This window comes from Ictalurus furcatus, chromosome 12 (assembly GCF_023375685.1).
Source record: "Ictalurus furcatus strain D&B chromosome 12, Billie_1.0, whole genome shotgun sequence".
NCBI classification, from domain to species: Eukaryota; Metazoa; Chordata; class Actinopteri; order Siluriformes; family Ictaluridae; genus Ictalurus; species Ictalurus furcatus.
In genome coordinates this window covers 5,806,695-5,830,922 of record NC_071266.1, presented here as the reverse complement: position 1 = coordinate 5,830,922, position 24,228 = coordinate 5,806,695, and the positions used below count along the sequence as shown (strand labels likewise).

General features: G+C 39.1%; 2 protein-coding genes and 1 non-coding gene across 7 annotated transcripts in view; 1 reads left to right on the top strand and 2 right to left on the bottom strand.

Annotated features, from left to right (window-relative positions):
- The window catches only part of LOC128615388 (nucleosome-remodeling factor subunit BPTF-like), a 55,984-nt gene extending 52,582 nt beyond the window's left edge, over positions 1-3,402 (top strand). Inside the window, exon 34 of one of the 3 annotated variants that reach the window (XM_053637432.1) lies at positions 1,566-3,402. In XM_053637432.1, the coding sequence (XP_053493407.1) occupies positions 1,566-1,602 (37 nt within the window). In that variant the 3' untranslated portion in view covers positions 1,603-3,402. The other 2 variants (XM_053637434.1, XM_053637433.1) reach the window with 2 other exon arrangements.
- Positions 3,403-12,638: 9,236 nt separating this feature from the next.
- Positions 12,639-22,400, bottom strand: LOC128616235 (UPF0450 protein C17orf58). Of its 3 annotated transcripts, XM_053638805.1 has the most exons (5): positions 22,153-22,400; positions 19,997-20,590; positions 18,638-18,724; positions 16,235-16,426; positions 12,639-13,920 (listed from the first exon to the last, which is right to left on the bottom strand). In XM_053638805.1, exons 1-5 carry the CDS (start codon positions 22,235-22,237, stop codon positions 13,733-13,735), a joined length of 1,146 nt encoding a protein of 381 aa, XP_053494780.1. In that variant the 5' UTR covers positions 22,238-22,400; the 3' UTR covers positions 12,639-13,732. The 3 variants fall into 3 exon arrangements, with proteins under 3 accessions (XP_053494780.1, XP_053494779.1, XP_053494781.1); XM_053638804.1 differs by lacking the exon at positions 22,153-22,400 and having other exon boundaries at positions 19,997-22,121; XM_053638806.1 differs by lacking the exons at positions 19,997-20,590; positions 22,153-22,400 and adding an exon at positions 19,016-19,584.
- A 1,621-nt stretch (positions 22,401-24,021) lies between these two features.
- trnar-ccg (transfer RNA arginine (anticodon CCG)) lies at positions 24,022-24,094 on the bottom strand. Its single transcript has one exon. It is a non-coding gene; the product is annotated as a tRNA-Arg (tRNA).
- Between the last annotated feature and the right edge of the window lie 134 nt (positions 24,095-24,228).

The following is a 24,228-nucleotide window of genomic DNA, read 5'->3' as shown; positions in this document are numbered from 1 at the left end:
TTCAGGGTTCTCTTCTCGCAGAGGGACAAACCAGAGAATTCTTTAATGGAAGCTATTTTTCTAAGATCCTTCCTTCCTTCCTTCCTTCCTTCCCTTCCTTTCATTCCTTCGTGCCATCTCTCTCATCTTTCCTGGCCTTCCCTCCCTCCGCTTTTCTTTTCCTCCCCTTCAGATTCCTTTCCTCTCATCGGTTTCCTCCCCTTTCCATGTCTTTCCTGCCCTGCCCTGCCCTGCCCTTCCCTTTTCTCCCCTCTCCTTCCTCCCTTCACCCCTGCCCTTTCATGTCTTCATGTCATTACTTTCCTTTTCTTTGGTTTCCTTCCCTTTCCCACTCTTTCCTTTTCTTTCGTCTCCTCTGCTTCCCTTTCTTCACTCTACATGTACATCCCTCAGTTTTTATTTTCTATCTCATCTCAGTATGTTGATTATCTGAGTGTTGCTTTACTCACTGACGCAATGTGCTTCCAATTTTATTTTGCATATTCACACATTTTAATAATCTTTTTTTTTTTTTTTTTGGCCATTTTATCGTTTTGCCATGACACGTTTTCATTATTAGTGAGTTTTGCTGCAGAATAAGTCACGTGCAGTTGTTCAGTGGAATGCTTATTCTGCATGCTGTTGCTGTCATTGTTGGTATCATCTCCACTTGTGCTCTGCATGCATTCACTTACACCATCCTCTCTCTCTCTCTCTCTCTCATATTCACAGATTATGATGGCATAGGTCTTCAGAGCTGGCTGCCTGGCTCACTGTACACTAGCCTATCATGGAGCGCCGCTGTGTTTTTCTTTAAAGCAAAGAGAAATCAGCATGAACTTTTTGTATGGAGGAGTAAAACTTTTGTATGGAAGATGTGCTGTTGAGCGATTTAAAGCAGGAGCTGTATTTGTATCTCAATCAGGGGAAAAGCTACTTTTTCTAGTGCGATATCTCAATACGGAAAATAATTATTTACCTTATGACGTTAGTTGACCAGTGCATTTCATGTCTCTGTAAAGGAAATACTGTGTCCATTTTGTTTAGTTACTTCATTTAGAAACGTTGCTGAATTAAGTTTTTGTTATTTTAAAATCTCATACACGAGGTGAGAAAACAAGCTTACCTCATACATACTGTAATATCACTGGCTTTATGTGGATATTTGGGAATGTTATATTACTAATTGTATTAGACTTTTATCTCAGTTTGGAGTCGTATATATATGTGTTTATGCATTTAAATCCTTTTGTGAAGGAGCATTACAGAACTGTAGACTGGTTCAACAGGAGAGTGGATGTCACAGATGCTGCCTGTGTTGAGAATCTGGTTCATGTGCCGGTGCACGTCATCCTCATGTGGGTTACAACAGTATGAATTATTCTGTATAAATGAACAGATGAACTCGCACCAGCATGGCTGCTATCTTTTTTTATTATTATTTTCTTACCTTTTATTAAAAAAAAAAAAAAAAAAAACTAAAGTAAATGACCTACTGGCATCCTTTTTTACTTTTTAATTAAAAAAAGAAAAAAAGTTTTTAATAAATAGGTTGTCTGCCCGTTTCTCCTTTCTGCATTCTGTAGGTCTCATAACAACAGACTACAGTCTACAGCTTCCTAAACTACATTGCCCATAAGCCCTTTGGTAACTTTGTAACCAGGACGTTGGTTCTGCTAGGTGAGCTCCTGCTTCCCACACACTACACATCAGCTCCTGCTCTTACAGGAAGTGAGGGATCGGTGACTCAGGATCCGGACTGGACCATTTCACAGCAACCGGGGGAAGAATGGAGATCACAGGATCGTTAAGGAGGAAGACACAGTTTGAGAAGCAGATGTGAAGGAGAGGATGGACCATCACCTGAGGATGATCCTTTACAGTGTGCTAAAGCAGAGCTTTGGCCATTATGCAGCGTTCCATTGTACTCGAAATTGGGATATTTTATTTCTAGTAGAAATGTGTTCCAAATGCATTCAGGTTCTTCTTCTTGAGACGTATTTAAAGGTTCTGTACGTGTCCAAAAACTCAGAAAAAGCTTTGTATTTCGGTCTGTGTATACAGTAACCGAATATCTAGTTAACGTTTTAAGAGATTTCTCACTGCACATTCAAAAACGAGCACGAGACCAAATGAGAACGAACAGAACTTTGGATTCTGAACATCATGAGACATGCTGTTATTGGAAAATAATCAATGACCGAGTGATCTGGTCCTATAACAGAACGTCCTGAAGTGTTTTATACCTTTTGCAATTTGCCAACGACTGCAGTTGTTTTATTTATTAATCATAATTTTAACCGTTTACAGTTACATATAGCATTGTAGAACAACCGTGTGACAAGTTCGTTCCTACCATTAAAGCGATCTCTTCTGTCCCGAAGATTTCCCAATGATGGAAAGCTTACTGACAATTGTTACTCCTTTCCCTAAATGTTAAACGCCTTCTGACCAGCTTAACGAATTCAGCAGATCTGCGGTATAAACATACATGCAGTGTTAACAATGCATGCCCTTCAATGGTACCTTTTATGACTGTTTGGGATGAAGTGCTTTTTGCAAAATGAAACATAAATGTCAGTGGGTCTTGAGTAGGAAAACAGCACAATGTTGCTTTTATCCTGGGGTTGCTAGCACCGCCCAGTGAGTATTATTAGGTCCTGTTAGTGTCAACCTTGAGCAGGTATCAAAACCATTCCAAAGCCTTCGTACTGGTTATTGGAAAAGTATTGGTGCTTCGTGCAGTGGGGGAAAAGCCATTTAATTCCTGTTAAACTTTTTATCTGTGCATGTAGCGCATGAAGTGCCTCAAGAAATCTAGTTACTCAGCAACACTCGAACAGCTATTTGCGCCCCCCCACCCCCCACCTTTTTTTTTTTATTTGCAATTCTCTAATAAAGCTGATTATTCGAGAGGACTAGTAGGCCATTTCATAGAAGGTGGAATACTTTTTATCTCGTACTGTTAAGCATACATCACCTAAATTATGTGAGATCAGCAGTGAACAAGATCCAGCTCAGTCGAGGTGGGATGGCTTGCTTATTTCTGAGTCAAAGGTAATTTCCTCAAGTTTGGAGTACAATGGAACACAGCATTATTTTAAGATTTCTACCGTTCTTTTAAGTGACCTGCATAATTTATACAAACCTTTTAAACACACGTGTCTACTTGTTCCCACCTTTGTCCAGTCAACTAACCACTGTCACAATAATTAGTGGTTTAGCTCAGTGGTAGCTGTTATTGCCGTCTCAGTAGGTGGACATTCACATTCACCATCACTCTCGGCAAGACACAACTCCTGGACTTGACAAGCCTGGAAAACAACCCAGAGCTACATGGCCATTTAAAAAAATTACAGACCCCGGGCCAGAACAAAATATGTATACTTGTTTATATATACATATACATATATATATATATATAATTTTTGTAATATATAAATGGTCTATTTTTAGGTATTTTATTATTTTTTTGAGCGAACAATTTACATCGAGGAGAAGTAATACAGAAACATTTAAAATTTATAACTGAAGCTGTATTAAAATAGTGAAAGGAAAGATGGTTTAAAACGAAAAATGCTGCACGGAACCTGAAAGGTCTTGAAATGGCTTAGGAGCTTTTGGGAAACACGGTGTCCGTTTCTTAAAACCTCCCTCACCATTTGAAGAGTCTTATTGTGTCTGAACGTGGCTCACTGAGACTGTTTTACTGCTGTTTAATTTTGAGTTCTTATGGTCATATGTGGAGCTTTATAACCTACACCTCACACATGCACGCTGTTGGAATTTATTTCAAAGGAATACTAAAGCAGAAAATCAGATTGGCATCATTTCCCCCCCCTTTCCCTGAATGTAGTCAATCAGTGCTAAAAAGCTAATGTAGCTAACAAGTAAACAAAGTCTACCTCACACAAAATGTTTTCTGTAAATACAAACCTCATGCCATGAAACATTTTTCCACAATGTCACACACACACTAAATAATGTGGTTTAGTGGACAGTATGATGTACTTACCTTAATCTATAAACACAAACAAACAAACTAGTGAAAAGCTGTAAGTGTATGGAGGCAGCCATTTTGCGTTAGCAAGCTGGAAGATGTACATATGATAATGGTTACATTTTCCATTTTATATTACAAATTTCACTTCAATTTAAGTGTATAACACTTTTAATAATAGACACAAAACAGCTTTACAGAAATCGAATTTAAATCATACATATGAGATACTTCAGTGTTGTAATGTATGTAGTAAGTATATAGGGGATAGTACTTGTTAGCAGTAGCTTCATAGCTGTAGTGCAAAAGCTAAAACAAATTACAGATAGCAGGTATGTCTTGGCTGATCGACTACATTTGAGGAAAATTGTGAGAGCCTACAATTTCTTTTTTTTCTGTTACCTGTTCCTTTACAGCCCCCTCTGAAAGTATTGGAACAGCAAGGCCAATTCAAATTGTTATTGGTGTAGATTGAAGAATGTGAAGATTTGCGTTTGGGATCAAAAGATGAATATGAGAAGATAGATCAGAATTTCAGCTTTCATTTCATGATATTTACATCAAGATGTGTTGAACAATTTAAAACATGGCACTTTTGGTGGCAGACCACCCAGTTTTTAGGTGAGCAAAAGTATAGGTACGGATAGTCTTAAAGTAAGTAGCACTTCATATTTGATTGCATATCCCTTGCTTGCAATAACTGACCACCAAACTGTTGTATTTTTCTTTTGTGTTGCTTTTCCACACTTGTACTGCAGCTTCTTTCAGTTGTTGTTTGTTTTGGGGGGTTTCTCTCTTCAGTCTTCTCTCCAGGAGGTGAAATTCTGCTCACTTGGGTTAAGGTCTGGTGATTGACTTGGCCAGTCTAAAACCTTCCAGTTTTCCCCCTGATGAAGTTCTTTGTTGAGTTGGCAGTGTGTTTGGTTCATTGTCTTACCGCATGATGACGTTCCTCCCGATTAGATTGGATGCATTTCTTAATTCATTTTGCTGCTACTATCATGACTTCCATCGTCAATAAAGATTAGTCCATTCCTGAAGCAGCCATGCAAGCCCAAGCCATGACATTACCTCCATCATGGTTGACTGTTGAGTTTCTATATTTTGGATCATGAGCAGATCCTTTCTTTCTCCACACTTTGACCTTTTCATCACTTTGGTAGAGGTTAATCTTGGTTCCAGAACTTTTGTGGCTCGTCTCTGTATTTCTTTGTGAATTCTAATCTGGCTTTCTGTTCCTGACAGCTCATGAGTGGTTTGCATCTTGTAGTATGCCCTCTTTATTTCTACTTTGAAGTCTTCTTTAACAGTGGATTGTGATAACTTCACCCCTGCCCTGTGAAGGTTGCACTGTTGTTTTTGCGTTTTTCTTTACAGCTCTCTGTGTTTGTCATCAACCACTGTTGTTATCCTTGGCCAGCCTGGTTTCTTTTTCAGGACATTCCAAATTGTTGTATTGGCTATGTGTTACGAAGCGTAGACGGAGACAAGCGCGGGCGAGCGGAGAGATGACATGAGGAAGAGTCCAGAACGAGAATCGAGTCGGGACCGAACAGGTAAGCTGTGTATCAGGGACGTAGGCAAAAGCGTAGTGAGAGACGAGCGTGAAGTCGAGCACCAGGGAAAACACTTCTAATGAAATCGGCTTGGTAAACAAACAGAGACGAGGCTGCTGAGCGGTTACGTCGCAAGCGGCTAATGCTAGGGAGGCCCTTATATAACCTCAGGTGTTTGCAGGTGTTCGTGATTAGAACTCTGGCGAACTCGAGCGCGGGTATGACTGGGAAGTGTAGTCCTCCTCCGCCACGTCCCTGGGCGGCACTACACTTTGTGAGCTGCCGCGCCGATTTCGCCGTGTCGTAACACTATGCCCAATGCTTGTGCAATGGCAGTGATTTTCCCAGCTTTTCTCAGTCTCAAAAATGCCTCGCTTTTCTCCCATAGACAGCTCTCTGGTATTCATGTTGGTTTATCCTTTTTAACAACAAATGCAGAGTTCACAGGTGAAACTAATGACTCAAACCAAGAGTAGACACTTATAGCTATTAATTCAGCAAACAATCAATTTATCAGGGCACACATAGGCACCAAGAAACACCTATCAGTCACATGTTCCTATATTTCTGATCACTTGAAAAGATTGGTAGTCAAACAAAATGTGTTCTAAGTTGTTTAACACATCTAGAAGTACATACGAGGAAATGAAAGCTGAAATTCTGATCTGTCATCTCTCCTATCCATCTTTTGATCTCAAAACCGAATGTCTTCAACAATAAAACTGACCTTGCTGTTCCAATGCTTTTGGAGGGGACCTGTAGTTGCAATATAAGGTTAATAACACTTAAGAAGACCTTGGGCATTTATGTTTTGCATTTTAAAAACAAAGACTTCTTACATCTTTGAGATGAATTTTACCTTCCTCATTTGAGTTTTATTTACACAAACCTCTTCTCATGCATAGAAGATTATAAAATGATATAGCTATGTGATAGCCAACGAACCTTAATAGCAGGTGGGATTTACAGAACCTTGAGTTTTTGGTTCGGTAAAATGGTTACAGTGACAGCTCGAAAATTAAGCAATGGACTAATTTGATGCGTCATGTTTAAAGATTTTACTGATAATTTAAAAAACAATAAAACAACAAGAACAACAAAAACAGTTGTTCATGTCATGAAGCAAATTAGCAATGTAACTTAAGCTGGTTGCCTGATATTCTAAAATTACGTACCAGTGTTCTTAGCCACCTGGCTTTTCATCTTTTCATTTGTTCCCTTACATATCCAATCATAATTCTTTATGCCATTAGAAGATGTTTGAGTAAACACAAATCCTGTGAGCATTTATGTTCTGGTGAAATTATCCATTGCGTTAAAATGCTGCATAATGTGGGTGTAATGAAGGGACAGGTTTGCTAAGGTGTGTTTTTTTTAAAGGCAAACAGAGCCAGTCTTTTCGCATCGTAATATTCTGTATAGTTTATTTATCATATCTCTTGGATGATTCCTTTATAGTACGTTGAAGAGATGCTACCAGGAGTGTGGAAAAAAAGTACGTTTTTAATAGCGCATCAAGAGGTCTTTTGTACTTTATAGAACATTTCCTTCTAGATAATTAAAAAAAAATTGAACGACAGCAAATCTCAAGTATTGTGTTTTTTTTTGTTGTTGTTTTTTTTTTTTTTTACTGTGACCCTGTGTGGCTCTGGTATGAGTGTGTTGTGTGCAACAATGTTACTTGGGAACCCCCCAAAATAGGGCCCCTTCTCACTAGCATGTGGGACTTGTTTATTTTAAATGGTCACATTTTCAAAATGAAAAGAACTTACCTGTCTGGAAGCCAGAAAAGAAAGTGAAAACAAGAAGAGTAAAAAAAAAATAAATAAATCAACAGAATTGTGGAGATAATCTAATATCAAAATAATCAACTGTAAATCATAATGTAGCGCTTGCTCAGCAGCTAGATGGGAGTTGGCTCCTGGTTTGGAGTACGTGATTATTAATTATTTGACTAGATTTCATGGTAGAGTTAATAATTTTGCTCAAATTGCCGTTACAGCTTGGTGTTTAAGAGTATATACAGAGTATAAAAGCCAACAGTTTTCTATTGTAGTTCTACTGATGTACTGATGACTTCTCTAATTGGGAAGCTGATATAGCGCTACATGCAGCATGCAGAATATAATGCTAACACTTTCGGACAATTATCCTGGTTCTTGCGAAGGCATCTGGGTAACATAATGGTAATAAAGAGGGCCAGGAGGATCCTTTGTGTTTTCCTGCCCGGGCCCCCCATGGACGCTCCTGGTTCAACAGCAGTGCTTGGTCATAAATTGACACACATACTGGGTCTATAAAAGTAGTTTTAGTCAATATGGACCAACAGTGTGGTGTTTAACAAAGTGGCCATTAAATGTTTCCACAAAAAAATCTGCTGCACCTAATACACTTGTACTACAATGTCATTGTCACTGCTTTGCTGAGATTGTCCCCTACCTGAATGATGCCTGGTCAGCAGTGTTATATGTTCATGACATTCCATTTTTGGTATTTTTTAAAATCCTGTTTTCTCCCAATTTGATCTTGCAGTTTCCTACCCATTAATTAGCTCTCCCTAGTACACGACAGCGACCAACCAGGGAAGGTGAGAGCTGGCACACACTGTACTTCCTCTGAGACACATGAAGGCAGCCACTGCATCTTTTCAAACTGCTACACAACAGGGCAGTGTATCACAGAGGAACGTTCACGGGTTCACAGATAGCGTGATCGGAGTAGCGTGATTACTCCGATGGATGCCAATTTTGCTCTCTTGGACACCCAGCCACAGATAGATTTGAACTCGCAGTCTACCTACGATAGGGCGAATGGTTTCCTGTTGTGCCACTCAAAAGCCTGTGGTCCTGTTCCTGTAATGGACAACGTGTGCGTAGAATCAAACAAGCTACAATAAATGAGTAATACAGGGTGTCCCAAATGTCTCTATACATAGGGGAAATTAACACTTTCCTCCTAGCTAACTTACCCTTTTACTCCTCTATATCCCAGTCCCCTTTATTCTTTCCCAAGCGTTCACCCTGTACCCCACCAAAGGTAAACTCAGCTGAAGTTCTGTGTGGGACTCGCAATGTGGTATGTATACCTAAAAGTGGACAAGGAATGTTACCCTTATTGTTTCTACTGAACTTGCATTCTGTCAATCATCCTGCGAGTCTAAACCAGTGTTCTCTAAGGCCCAAGAATATGTTTGTCTTTTTTTTTTTTTTTTTTTTTTTTTTTTTTTTGGGCAACTGAATAGTTCTACAATCTTCACCTCAGTGGTTTCACATAATTTCATACCTTCAAGTTCATCATGTGACCTTAACCAGTGTCGTGAGGTCATGTGTGTGAATTACACTATGTCTCAAATTGCATAATTATGTGCTATTTCAGACAGTTTTTCAGTATACATAACTGTCTGTTGTTTACACGATAAAGAAATATAAACAAATGAAGAGCGGTTAAAAGAAAGAAAGAAAGAAAGAAAACAGTATAGTTGATAGAGTAGACTGTATACTTGTGTCACTACTTTTGACTTTTAACATCATATCTTTTAAATATGAAAGTGCAGTTCAATGCATTTAATGAGGAATTCTACTATAGCCCAGCACTGTTGAATTCTCAAATGTAACTAGTCCGAAGGTTCTGTAACAGCAGCTCTGTCAATAATGCTGACTGCAAGGCCAATCACAGATTTAATATTAATGCACTTATTCTAGTACGTTTTCATTTCTACAGTATAGTAACAACTAATTCACAGGGATTTGTGTTGCAGATGCTCTGTGTAATCAAAGTCTAATTATCAACAGATTTAACGAGGAAAACACTATAATCATGATGCGGTAACGTTTTCTATACAAAGATGATTATCTAACATTGATGAAAGGAGTCTCCAGTGCCAGTGCTTCATAACAGTCAGTCAGAGGTCAAGCTGTTCATTTTAAGTGTTCCACCATGGGAAAGACTAAGGATGGAGGACTTTGTGTTTTTGCTTGTGATTAACTTAAAATAGGCGATAACAGGAACTAAGCCGTTTCTGGACATTCCACAACGTTCAATGTAAATATGAAGTAAGAAAATGTATGATACGTCATTCTTTAATTAAGAGGAATAAAACACTTTGGGGATGGGATAGGAACATTATCATGGGGCAGTGGTGGCTTGACGGTTAAGGCTCTGGGTTACTCATGGGAAGGTCGGGGGTTCAAGGCAGAGTTACACTGCCAAACTGCCACTGTTGGGCCCTTGAGCAAGGCCCTTAACCCTCTCTGCTCCAGGGCCGTTGTATCATGGCTGACCCTGCACTCTAACCCCAACCTCCTAACATGCTGGGGTATGCGAAGAAAAGAATTTCACTGTGCTGTAATGTATACGTGACTAATAAAGACATTATTATTATTATTATTCATTATGTTAGGCCACATCACACCATCCTTATAGAATACCATGTAGATCATTTTAATTAAGTCATTGCTCAGACTTTCTCCTCATTCAGTAAAACTGACAAAGATCATATGGGGAAACATCTCCCGGACTATAATACAAGTCTAGTGTCCTTGATGTCTTAATCCCTGGACAATATTTTTTTTTACGGGCTAGCTTATCCTCCTGTCTGACTGTGCCATGACATTGACAAGTCCTTCAGAAGACACTGACCAGATCAGGTGTGTTCAATGTGGGCCAAAACAAGACAGCAGGGAGGCTTGGTGACCCCTGTCTCTGTTTTTGTGGCTCTCAGACTGTGTGTTTGTCACACAGGAAGAGGTTCTCATGATTTCTCTAAACCCACACCACCTCTCTCCATGAGGAATGTCCCCCTGCTGCGAGGAGTCTCTGGCTGAATCCCAAGTAGCCTCCTTCTCGCTATTTAAGTTCAAATAGAGTACGAGATAACTTCAGCACCCTATGTAGTGAACTACATGTCCTAGGGAGCCATTTGGGACCAGGCCCCTGCTTCCTGCTCACCTCAGCATGGGAACTGAGCAACGGATATGGCTACAATAGACCATATCTGGCTTGAAATGAGTTTAATTGTTGTTATGATGGTTTTGAGTTTGTTTTATCACAGTAATCTGTGTTTTTATAGATGATATGAACTCCACATGCTTCTTTATCGCTGGGAACAATCAGTAAAGTACCCCAAGCCTGAAAAATGTCACTTTTTTCAATGGTTAACTTCTCCTTGGTGGTTGATTTTGGTTGCAAAGATTTTGTTAACGCAGCATTAAATTCACTTCTTTTTTCTTTCTTTCCTTCTTTTTTTTTTTTTTTTTTTACATTTAAATGATAAGACTGCCTCTATACCTAATCACATTCAATATGCAGGTTGTGAGAGGATGATGTAGCTAGCTAGCTTATGTTACTGATAAACAAAATTGTGGTCATGTTGTCATGGTATATTTTAACAGGTTTGACTGATGATGAAAAGAAATCACTGATAACAGGACAAACTGAGGTTCCAGTGAAGTCCTACCTGCGTCTAGCTGTGGAAAAACAAAGTGACCTAGTGTACTAGTAGTAAACTAGCCAGCTAGCTGTTTGGGGTGATGGGAGGACGTCATAGTGCTTCTATATAGTACATATTCTTAGATCCTGGAATTTTTTTTTGTGAGGGTAAAGGATGCAGGTCATTTTAGAGGATGGATGGATGGATGATATAGTAATTGAAAGTTTTTAGCTAGATAGCCAACAATGTTAGTGATAAACAAAATTGTGGTTGTCTTGTCATGGTGTATTTTGTCAAATTTGGCCACTGTTAAATGAAAAACTGAGACTATAGTGGAATCCCGCTTGTGTCTACCTGTGAATATAAGTGAGCTAATTTATTGGCAGCCAACTAGACAGCTAATGGTGTTATTTTCATATTCATAGATCCAGATATTTTCATAAGGGTAAAAAAATGTGTGTTATTTTTCATCATTGGGGTATTTAAAGGAGCATTAATGATCTACATTTTAAAAGTTTTACAATTCAGGTGTATTTTTGTGGAATAGTGTGCATTTTTAAAAACGCAGGCTGTCCCAAAAGCCTCCATACATACAGGACTGTGTTGGCCAGCACCATGTCGGGTGTGCCTTCGTCAGTGCATGTTCGTGGACGTCCACTTCTCAGTTGTTCCGCAACACTTCCAGTCTTTTTGAATTTGTTAATAAGTTTGGCAGCAGTGTCGTGTGTGATGTGTTTGCCACGTTTCCTGTTAAAGTCCATCGCAGCCTTGCGTCAGCTTCCCGATCCAGCCACGAGAATGATTTCAAAACGTTCTCTTTTTGTCGAAGACGTTCTTAAAGGCTAGCTGAAAAAAATATATGACATAAACTAAGTATGAAAAATGTCGGAAGGCATTTTGCTAAAAAAAAAAAAAGTGTTCATTTTCCCCTATGTAAGGAGACTTTTGGGACACCCTATAGAAATTTCATGAACCTTTTATATTGTGCAATAGGAAGATTCTTTCTATCATAAAATATTTCAGGAATAAGTGAAATACGCCAGGTAGAAAAAAATATTTTTTATTTATGTCAGAATGACAAAATGTGCATCAGCAGTGCATATGAAAGTATTCCCTGTTTACCCTTCAGTTCCACCCACTATACACTTTGAGTCGTGGAATGGAGCCTGAAGGAACCCATTTCTTAAAATCTTTCCTTCTCTTTCACCCAACATGCCCATAAAGCTCCTCTTCTTTCCTGCCTGTGCCTCTCCCCTTCTGCTTCCTTTGAGCTTGAGCCAGAAGCCTATGTGTGTTTATGTGTGTGTGTGTGTGTGTGTGTGTGTGTGCGGGCAAACATTCGCCATAGGTGGCGTTCCATTACGGCTCCTGGAGCGTCTGTTCCCCGAGGCCCTGGCCCATGTTTTTGCTCACAGGACCCTAAACAGAACCGCCCTCTTTCATGTAACCAGGTGCGCAGAGGATCAGATTACTATCCGATTAAGGCTCAACATGAACGCGTACACACTGGCCTTCTCTTTCTGCAGTCTCTCCCACGTACAGAGTAAAACTAACCCAAAGTACAGAAAATCACCTTGTCTTAAGAAAGGGATTTAGTTTTTTTGTTAAAAAAAAAATTGTTGTTTTGTGTGTGTAAACCCCCCCCCCCCCCATTCCCCATTCCAAACCCTTTACTTCTTCCTTTCCTTCTTTTGAGCATAACAGCACATTTCCTGCTTTCTGATATAATTTAAAGGAGAAATACAAAGTACGGGTAAAATAAATAGGGCTCCGTAAATAGAGTTCTGTGTTGTTGGTTTGTGCTTTCATTCTGTGCTGCTCAAATAGTGTGAATGGGAAAATAAACAGAAATTAACTGAGATAATGACACATGATGTTTCCAAACTGGAAAAATATGGAGAGAGAGAGAGAGAGAAAACAAAAAAAACCCTGCACACAGGACACTGGATGCTGTGTAGAGATGAAACCTGCGGGCCCGATTAGCATCACAAACTGTAAAGGAAAGTGCACTGTATAAGGTATGAAAAATTGGCATCTACTGTACACTCTACATAGTGTACAACATGTATTTTTTAAAGAAAGTGCTCTTATAGGGTATAAAATAGTAACTTCTGCAACATGCACAGTGCACTACATGTTCAAAGTCACACAGCATAGTCTGGGTTTTGTAAAGGAAACACATGGGTTATGGAATATGAAATGACAGAACATAACTGCTTAAAAGACACTGACGCCATGTGGACGTGAGCGCTCTGAGTGCAATTGAAATAAGGTCAGATATTTTACAACATCCCTAACCTGTCCGGTCTTTATGAGGGTAAATGTCCGCTGAAAACACAACACGGTTCTTGTGTGTATATCAAACAGGGCAGGGTGTATAGGGTATATAAACACATAAAAACTTTATTTTATTACTTTTCTCCGAATATTTCTCGGAGGAAATATTTAGCCGGTTCCCGGTTCATGTTTCAGACATGAATCAGATCCTCCGCCAGTGGATGGAATCCAGCGGATTTCCCTGGAGTCGTCTATGAAAGAGGACAGGCAGAAAGGCAAGCATTGTACAGCAAGCAAAATATCCCCACTTGGAGTGGATTGATCTATTACACTCGGACGCTTGGGCTAGGTGGACAGAGACGCCTTTGTCTTCCTGTCTATCTCCTCTGATAATACTGCAAGATTATGAGGTTGTTCTTTTTTATATTTACATAAGGCCGCAGTTAGTCCTCCTGTGCAGCAGGTGTCGCAGCGAGACATTTGTTTTCCCCTTCACCTGCACCTCGAGCGCATGGCCTCTTGAGCTTTCTGGTGCCTTCTCTTGTTGTAGCGCTTGACGTAGCTGTTGCTGCGCAGGACCCCGTCTCCGGGTTTCAGTTTGCCTCCAAGGAGGGTGAGGAGACTGGAGGGAAGATGGCGCCTTCGGTGGTAGATATGACCCATGACTATGTATCTGCTACCTGTAAAACATAATATTGTTGCAAGCAGGGTGGTTTAGTACACCGAAATAAATCAGTCAATGGACCAGTATTTATACTGTTCACACGAGGGACCAAGCAGCAGGTTAACACAACGTGCACAATGTGTGCAACGGGGAGCCATGATTTCCACAACAAGCGACATTTGAATTAAGATTTTCTCAATTATATGCAAACTAGGTATGGCAACGTAAATTTAAATGACTGGCTTGAATGAGTCGTCTGATCAGCCTTGTAGCTCGCCTGGTCTGAAGTCTCTAATGTTCCCACTTGCACCTTTAGTTCTTACCTGCAATTAGTTTGTAATTTCCTGTTTGATACGCAACAATGGAAGGAAAACATATAACTGTGGTTTCATCCCATCTCGTCGTCCCGTCATATGCCCTCTCGCTAAATGCGTATAGAGATGTTACAAAGCCGAGAGCGTTGGTGCCTCTGGTGAGTGAACGTTAGCTTGCGCTGCTAATCTGCCAAAGAAACTAGTATGGAGGCTTGCACAGAACTAATGTCTATCAAAAAACTATTTTCACATCAATTAATGCATTCATTCAACTAGTTAGTTCGCTTGAGAAGCTATATGTAGCTACTACTGTCTCTTATCAGGACTAAAATAAATGGACAGTGCATGCCCACAAACAGTCGTGCCCAGTTTTTGCTCGGTGTGAACATGGGGTTAGGAGGCAACACGATGTACACTGATATGTAACTGATGATCTGATGTTTGAAAGATAGGTAACGATTCAGTATAATATTATTTAGAGCTGGTTTGATGTGATATGATGTGAAATCTAGCTTGGTCTGACCAGCTACGAGCTGCCAAAACACAGGCCCAGCTAGTCAAGCTGCCGAACCATCTTTGTCAGCTGGTAAGTTGTTTTCCAGTTATGTTTCTACTGTTGTGTTGTTTTCTTAAAAATAATAATGGTCAACCAGTTCGGTTTAAAGTCTAGCTCGGCCTGTATTGGGGCTGCTGGTAGCTGTTCAGACTAGCTAGAGTTTTCAGTGGGGTTGGTATTGTACAAACAGTTACATTTAAGTCAAAAGGACGTGTTCATGGAGCAAAGGCCACGCCTCCTTTCTGGGATAGGCACAGAAGCCACTAATTTCATTACTAGTACAATAATGTAGATTGAGTTGTGCTCCAGATTATCAATACTAAGACCTGGACTGGTGTTGCTGTAAATTCCTGCAGATCTTGTAGCAGTCAAACACTGGCCCTGAGTCCCAGTTGGCATACTATCCCTACTAAATAGTGTCCGAGAGTAGTACTAGTGAGTCCCAAATCGTAGTGTGTTGATACGAGTGTCCCAGAGGTACCCCGATGGTCTACTATTTCTGGTAGATTTTCGAAGTGTGACTCCATAGACACTTTTTCTCTTAATATTGCCCACAACTCCTTGCGTGAGGGGGGAGGAGTTCTGTGACGGTTTGCTTTGCCGAATTCAAGAACGCATTTTAGAGAGGTGTAAATGAAATGTGTAAAAATAAATCAAGGGGATGATAAATTAAACTATATAGTATACCTTATCTAAGGAATAATGAATGAAGAAAGGCTGAAATGTGACGAGGAGTTTGTTTACGGTGACAGCGTGAGTAATTAGGCAACAACGTTCTCTTCGGTTACACGTGTTAGTATGTCCCAGTACTTGCATACTCTTTTACCACACACTCAAAACTATGTACTTTTTCTTCACAAATTCACAAAAAGAGTACGTACTTTTAGTGCATGGTATAAGTATGCCAATTGGGATGCAGGGTGGATCTCTGTTATAGTCCTCAAGACGTTTCCACTCATCCAAAGAACTATCTTTAAGATAGCACAAAGCCAGCTGACATGACATATCATTGCTTTCCAAAAGATCTGGTTGACTAAAAACCTTCACATATGGCCACAGATCAAGGCTTCAATCTGTTAGTTGCAGAAAAATAGCCGTAGATTTTGAAAAAATGGAAGAAAAAAAAATTGCCAGGAGCACTGAGTATTGAGGGGGGCTTAATCCACGGAAGTCCAAACAAATGTCAGAATGTGAGAACCCCACTGAAGCCTCTGGTGAGCAGTGAACAAGGACATCCTGTAACGAACCAAACCACCCCACCCCACCCCCTGCCTTTTTTTTTTTTTTTAATGCATGTCCATGATTTATGCAAGTTTTTTTTTTTTTAAATGAATGTCTGCATGTCACAATAGAACAAGGAAGCAGGATAGTAGTGATGAATATAATGTCAAATTAATTAAAGATGATAACCAGTAATGGTTAACCAGACTTGTTCCCTTCATACAGTCATCAGAACTCACCGAGTTTGAGGTCAGGACAAGGTTTGCTACACTTGTAGGTGTCCAAGACCAAGATGTTCACCTTGAAGAAGTAGGCGTCTGGTGTGATGAATAGGCGGCTCATCTTGTAGAAGCCGTCGTTGCTCACCAGCAGAGAGACCAGCCTGATGCCTCGACGAATTATATCAATGTCGTGAACAATGCCGTTGATGGCTGGAAAAAAGGTAAGTCAATCGAATCTTGTGTCAGTACACTCTGATTGTGATGGAACTCTATTTTGAAGTTGCCAGAGTCTCCTTCATGAATATACCGTCACCCCTACAAGACACCCAGTATTTGATCTATTATTTAATGATGGATAAGTTACCTCCAAATGTGAACTCCAGCTGTTAATTTCTGACTACGCTCATATGTTCAATTCTTAGGTAACGAATTCATGATGATCTGTCTCAACATTGACAAACCAGTGGGTGTTTTTCCAGTGCACATTCAAAAACAAGAATTGGCCCAAATGAGAGCCAACACAATGTGGGGCTTTAGTTTACTTCTAGCTCAATTCCCACCAATTTGAAAGACAACTGGAAAAAAGTACCATCATTTTCACATCCAACAGCATCGTTGGAAGAACCGTTGTTCCTTTTGTCAGGTGAGTCCAGTTTTAATCAGATGATGTCAAACTCATCGGATGGCTTAGAAAAACAGATTTGCAACAAAAATTCATAGTTCTGTTACTTGTTTGCATCAGTACCCTTGTAACTTCAGGTAAAATGAAAGACGCACCATGGACACAAAACATACTACATCAATACAATATTGACTACACTCTTAGAAAAGAGTTCTTCAGCAGGTTTTTAGGATATGGTTCTTAGCAGTGATGGCTGGTCATGAGGTAGGATTAGGTAGGAGGACTAAAAATCTAATATTTAAAATCTATTATATCATGAGGTCTCATCAATGGCATATTAAGAATGATGTGGGTCAAACTTGCACACAAGTCCATGATGCTCTACTAGACTTTGTGAATATCAAACATGCTAAACAGAGAAGCTGTAACCCATTCATTTAGACCCCAAAACACGAACCTTACACTTTAGTGTCACAAAACATGCACTTTACTGTCGCCTGTCCATTTGTGTAATTTGTACTTTCATTGGACAATGTGTGCTTAGTCTATCTACTTTTAGTTTCTCCTCCAAAGGAAGAAAAAAAAAAGGCGCAAGATAATCCACCTTGTTCACATTCATTACACCATGACTGTCTTTCACACGCTCCCTCTCAATCATTGCTGATGACGTGTTACGGATGTGTCAACAAAGTGAGCTGAAAAAATATTAGCCCAAATGGAGATCAGATCGAATCTACACTGTGTTTCACTCTGCGTAATCACCTGACATGGACATGAATCTACAGTCTGGTCTAGAAAGAAATCAGCCCCAGCCTCACTTCTTCATACCATTCTGTGTATGACCACTGGTGGCGCTGTTGTACTCGGTTCCACAAAAATCCAAAATAATCCACTTTAATACATTTGATATTTGTTAACTAATGCGTGTGACAAAAATTAAACCTGTATCTATGTTTTGGGTTTGTTTGTTTGTTTGTTTTTATCTTTTAAGGCCTGGGGGCGTAACCCTGCTAGCCTATTTTATACCAGCTGCCCTTGGTTCTCAACATCCTAAAAGGGTCCTATTTGCAATCCTTTCAAATAGGGAGACATTGAAACTTTCATTATTTCCTCAGATGGATGTAGATTTAAGTTTTTTGTGTTTTTTTTTTTCCTAAAGAGTGTATTACTGGACTTAATACTTATGTGCAATATGCCAGATTCTTCATACCTAGCACTGTTTTGGTGCACTAATTCGTGACACTTGTAGCTTTGATATTTGTTAAATTACAATCTTTTTTCAATGTCCATGTTATATTGTAGGTGATGTGAATGATGCGTGTCCTGTGGAAACAAATTTGTATTTATATTGTCCTAAAGACCCCGAAGATGTCATCTGGTGTTTTTGCTTTGGAGGTCGAGCTAAACGTTGCTGATCAGCAGATTTCCAGGAGCTGGGTTGGAGATACACAAATAAACCAGCGCAACTCAATGGGCAATCTTTCTTCCATGAACATGAACCGCTTGAGGGAACCTGGGCATGCTCAATTTCTCTTGATTCTCTTTGTAGTACTGCAATTTTTTTTTCTCCTGAAATTCTGCTTTGTATTGTTCCGAAGGAAAAGTGATTCAAGAGGTTTTTTCCCCCCATTGTAAACATGAAAAGTTATCCCCATGTTCTCCCTCAAGAATGAATGAAAACAACAAAGGAGGCACGCATTGTATCGTGAGGTAAAACACACTGTAACCTATTATTATTATTATTATTATTATTATTATTATGTACAACACGTATTATGTATGTTTGTGCTTGTCCTCACCGAATTCACTGTAGCAGAAGTGCTCCGTCTCATCCTTGTCCTTCCTGCATTCGCTCAGACACACTGCATCATGGGTGAAATCCGACTCTGGAGGAGAAACATGGAGAGGTGATGAGCTCAAAGAAGGGACAGGAAGGGACAGTACATCACACCACAAGACTATCAGTCACTTTGAGTGCACTTCTATTTCCTGATTTCCCCAGAGTCAGATGAAGGCAGGTCAAGCCCTTAATCACAACATAATTAAGGACTTGAGAATCCTTTTGAGTCCAGATTTAGACTTATCTCTGTCCTGAAAAGCCAATCTAAATCATTCTAAAGTGGTGGATAATTAAGGGGCATATTTTAAAATGACGCCACACAATGAACGCAACTGACCGTGACCGTGAGTGCCACTTTGAAAACCACAGAGCTCCATTCCAGCGCCCAAGCTGTCATTGCCGCGCCATTATCCCAGCCAAAGCGTCGCATTCCAGCCGGCGTGGGACGGTGCAGGGCTATCTTTCTGATATCTGTAGTTTAATCACCGCGTCGTAGCCCATTTCGCTTAGGCATATTTCAGATTCTTTTTTTCCCCCACTAATCTTATGGCGCAAAGATCTTCAGCACAAAGGGCACATTCAAAGCGTGCGAGCTAAGCAGCAATTTGCGGCTTGAGGGAAAGAGTAATTAGAATAACCATCCACCCTCTGAGATTTTTTCTCTCTCTCTCTCTCTCCCCTCTTTCCAACACGCACACTCATATTTCCTTCCAATAATGGGATTTGAAAACTGTAAGGCAAGATTTCCCAGTCCTGGCCCTGCACTGCACATTTTGCCGTGTTTACTTGCTCTGGTGCACACAAAGCAACCAAATCTAAAATATGTTCATTAACATGTTGCTTGCAATAACGCATTTCTACCAGAGGGGTCATCAAAAGTTACATACTGCAGCTTTAAGAAGCTCTTTGTAATTTCTCCTGCGTGGAAAATCACAACTGCAATGAAAACAATGACACAACCTTTTTTCACCCTGAAAGACCTCCAAGATTTTTTTATTTTTAATTTAGAAAACTACATATGAGTTATCATGAGAGATTTTAGCAAAACAGAGGCAGGGCTGAGTTCTGGCTGGGGAATAATGAGCTAATTTCCGGACCAGAAAAATGTACATAGAAGCCTATAAATTAGAAATTGATCAAATAATATTGTGAATGATATTTTTTGCTAACTTCTTTTTTGACCAGTCACACTTGTAAAAAAAAAAAAAAAAAAAAAAAAAAAAATGTCATTTTCACTTTTAAAACCTCACAAAGAGCCAAAGATTTGAGTCAGGTTGTTAAGCAAAGAAACTTTAGTGTTGAAGTGTTTAGTGCTCACCTTTCTTGTGGATGTCAAAGTGGTAGAGCAGACTGGAAGAGCGCCGGTTGTACTGGATGAATGGGCGGCTGTTGTTCAGGCTCGATCTGCCAGGTCTGTTCTCCTCGGGATCATTCCGACCAGTCCCAGTTTCTCTGTGCGTGTTAGACGATGGCTGCTGTGAGCGTGTACGTGATCTGGAGTTGTGATTTAACTCAGACTCGCTAGATGGAGGGTTATTGGACTGCATAGGGCTTTCAGGTGTAGCTTTCTGTGTCTGTGTGCGGTTCGATGCCCCGACCCCAGTAGCAGGGACGACTTTATTAGGATTCCCATCATTACGCAGTTTCTCATTGTTATGTTCGATGGGAAGCCGCTCGTCCCTCGAGCCCTTCTTGCTCTTGCTCTGTGTGCTATGCCGAGGATGAGGGGATAGCGGGTCTGTATGTTTGGGCCATATCCCCGGGGGCAGCGCCAGCTTCGGGTCTGCAGATTTTTTGCCTTGCTCCAGCAGCTCATTGGCTGGTAGAGAAGGATCTTTGACTCCGGTTTTGGTTTGGTTGCTGGAGGAGTCAGACGTTTGCACCGGTGGTGCTCCGATCAGGGAAAACAACTCTGTGAACAGACCCACAGTTAGCAAGCACAGCTTATTAAGTAATAAGCAGTGCTGATATAAGAAAATAATCAACAATGATGCAGAATTACTGTTACCACCCAGAAGTTGATTATTTTCCAATAACAGCATGTCGCAAAGTGTTTTATTCCTCTTAAACCACAGTATTTTGCCAATGATTACAATTATAATACTTTTTTATTTTTTTTAAACTTGTATTATGTCCATAAGACAAGTTAGGTCCTGATATTGCCAACGTTAAAACAGCTATAAACAGTCGTTCCTTCACTGGCCTCTATTTTCTCTCTCTCTCTTGACAAAAAAAAAAACCCAAAACATAACAACTTCTCATGTTACATGCAAACCCATCATGGAGACTTTTCATGTCGGGGAAACCCAGCTAGAGTTTTATCTTTGACTGTAACAAAATGCTGACACTGGAGACTCCTTCCAAACATTGCTGCATGAACACCTCTTCACAGAAAACTGTCAAATCTGTGTACAGTATGTGGCGCTATATCTGTTATACAATTTTGTGTGTCAGTTCTTACTGTAGAAAGAATAACACTTAGAACTAGCACAGTAATATATAGCTTGCAGCCGAGCTATTGTCAGAGTTGCCGTTCTAGAGAAAGTTGGGTTTGTTTGTTTTTTTTTAAAAATGAGGTCATTAATACAGTATAAACCATTGTTTTGTCTTGTAGCTCAAACTAGTTTCAGCGCTCCTGTTATAGAAAATTAATCAAGACCGTCTGACCAATCAGAATTGAGAATTCAACAGCGCTTTGGTATAACACCATATAACATAGCTGTTGCTGAACTGAGTGTTGTTGAATTATGGGTTAGAAGAGTAGTTGTCTTGGACAATCAACTGCATTTTGAGTAAAGATGAAACGCAAACTGTGAATCGTCTTTGATATTTTTAAAATCTTAATAAGAATGAGACGCATCTAGTTTAAGGTAATTATAGTCTGCATCTTGGTCTCTTTGAAAAATGGTAAAGTGTTGAAACCTGTAAAGGTTCTAGATGCCGGAACACTTTTAGGAAGCTAAGGACTAAAACTTTGAATTACTATTTTATCTAAGAGCAATTAATAAACGTTTTCCCCAAACCTGATGTCTTAAATTCAACATTCAAATTGGCTTCAAGTATATCTGGTGATTTCCCTCTGGAAAAAAAAAAAAAATCACCCTGCTTTGTCCAGTTCAATTTAATTTTAGTTTGAAAAGTTTCTAAACAACTATTAGAACACATTCCCTCATGCAGAACATCTGTCAAATTTACCTATCGTTATCATGTGTTTTCATACAGCCCTAACATAACCTATTAATAAGACAACTATTTCGATTTGTCACTATGGGTAATCCACTTCTGGTGCTTCAGGATTCATTTCTTTTCCATTTCTGGCAGGAAGGAACATTCAAGAAGGCAAGCTCCTCTTTCCATACATACGGATCACATTTGATCATTTCTTGGGCACTTAAATTCAGTTGTAAAATGAAAAAAACAGAAAGTACAAAAATGAAGTTAGGTAATAATAAAATATATGTTTACTAGTCTTACCATTAACAGCATGCTCTTCAGCATCTGAGCAGGCGAGAGCCACAGAGAGGAGAAGCAAAATGCTGGACATGTTATTGATGAACATGATTAGCTTCCTTATAGAGAGAAAGTCTTATTGAGACGCTGCAGCTCAGAGTGGTGGCGGGTTTTTATCCTCACTGTGAATTCTTCGAGTAAAGGGGCGGGATGACCAGTGTGGGTTTACCCTATCAACCCAGAGAGAGAGAAAGAGAGCGAGAAAGAGAGAGAGAGAGAGACAGACCGACTCAGACGACCCCTATTCTCTAGTGTATTCTCTCCTTGTTTCATGTAGACTCTTTAGGTGAAAACTACTACAGTTATTATCATTGCTATTATAATAGTTATAACAGCAACTACTGCTGTTATAGATATCATATATATATATATATATATATATATATATATATATATATATATATATATATATATATATATATATATATATATATATATATATAGATATCATATATATATATAGAGAGAGAGAGAGAGAGAGAGAGAGAGAGAGAGAGATCATTATTATTAGTAGTAGTATTGTTGGTGGTATTGGCACTGGAAGCCTATATGGGGCACATTATTATTATTATTATTATTATTATTATTCTACTTATTGAAATTATTGTTATTACTGCAATTTTAGAATTACTATTTTTTTCTCTTTTCCTCCTCATTCTCCTTTCATCCTCCTTTTCTATGTTTGTGTTGTATTAAAAAATCAATCATGAAAGTATTATTATTATTATTATTATTTCATTATGGAGATGATGATGATGATGATGATATTTAAGATGTTATTATTACTATAATTTCCAATTTTCCAAAGCTTGAAAATAGTGTAGCTCATGATTTGTTTATCATGTTAATCATATTAATCATAATGAATTAAGACATGTTATGACATTGAATATTGTTAGTTTATTATTTAATATCAGTAGTGTGTGAAGAGTAAATGATCTAGCCGTGTTGATTCACTGCTCCCTACTGGACACTGGAGAGAGTTTCTTTACTGCTCTCTAATCTGTAATGATTTACATTTAGGTTTAATATAACGTCCTTAGGTGGGGATAAGATAGCTCTAAGGATTAAAAAAAAAAAAAAAAAAGTTAATATCATTAACAGACCATGGGGAAATATTTTGCTTAATTTGGACATAAAACCTAACATATGAAAATATACTGAGTCATTTCTTTAGAAAGGCATCACAGTTTCCAGCAGCATATATAGACTATACATACCCGAGACTAGTGAGATAGCACACATTGTTTTCATGTTTTGTATTATACTGTTATCAGGGTTTATCAGTAGTTATTAATATGCATATTAATATAATTCCACTCGTACTTTCCTGTTGACTCACAAGGTTTTAGAAGAAAGAAATACATATAAAATATTATTAACACTTATGAATGAATCAATATTTAAGTAAAAAATAAAACTGCAAATTAAACTTGGTAGCATAGTTTAATAGAAAAATATTTTTAAATGTTGAACACACATTTTAAGATTCACTGTGGCTTGTAATACTAGAAATATATTAAGCGTTACTTTTTAGAGTGAAATATGATCTTATAGATGTCTTATAGATGGGTTATACTTATCTGCAACCAGCAGTAGCTTTATCTCGTGGATTTCATGTGTACACCTGAATATTAATGTACTAAAAGCGTTACTCGTGTAGAGTTAGTACTGGATATTAAAGTGTTATTGCATACAAATGGTCTTCAGGTTAATTTAGGTCATTGTAGGTTTACTGAGTCTGCGAGATTGAGACGTTATTAAACATTATTTCACAGACGTCGTCCTCAAATTTTCATTGCGTTTTGGGAGCTCAAAACGATGTGACGCTCTCGACCCAGATGGGACTCGAACCCACAATCCCCAGCTCCGGAGGCTGATGCCTTATCCATTAGGCCACTGGGTCATCACGTTCCACTATGGGAAAACCAATCTTTTTAAACTCCCCACAATAGTCAGGTCAATATTTTAGACTATTTAGATTCCTATCGCAAAAAAAAACCAACAAAAACACACAACCCAAAAGCATCGTTTTGTATT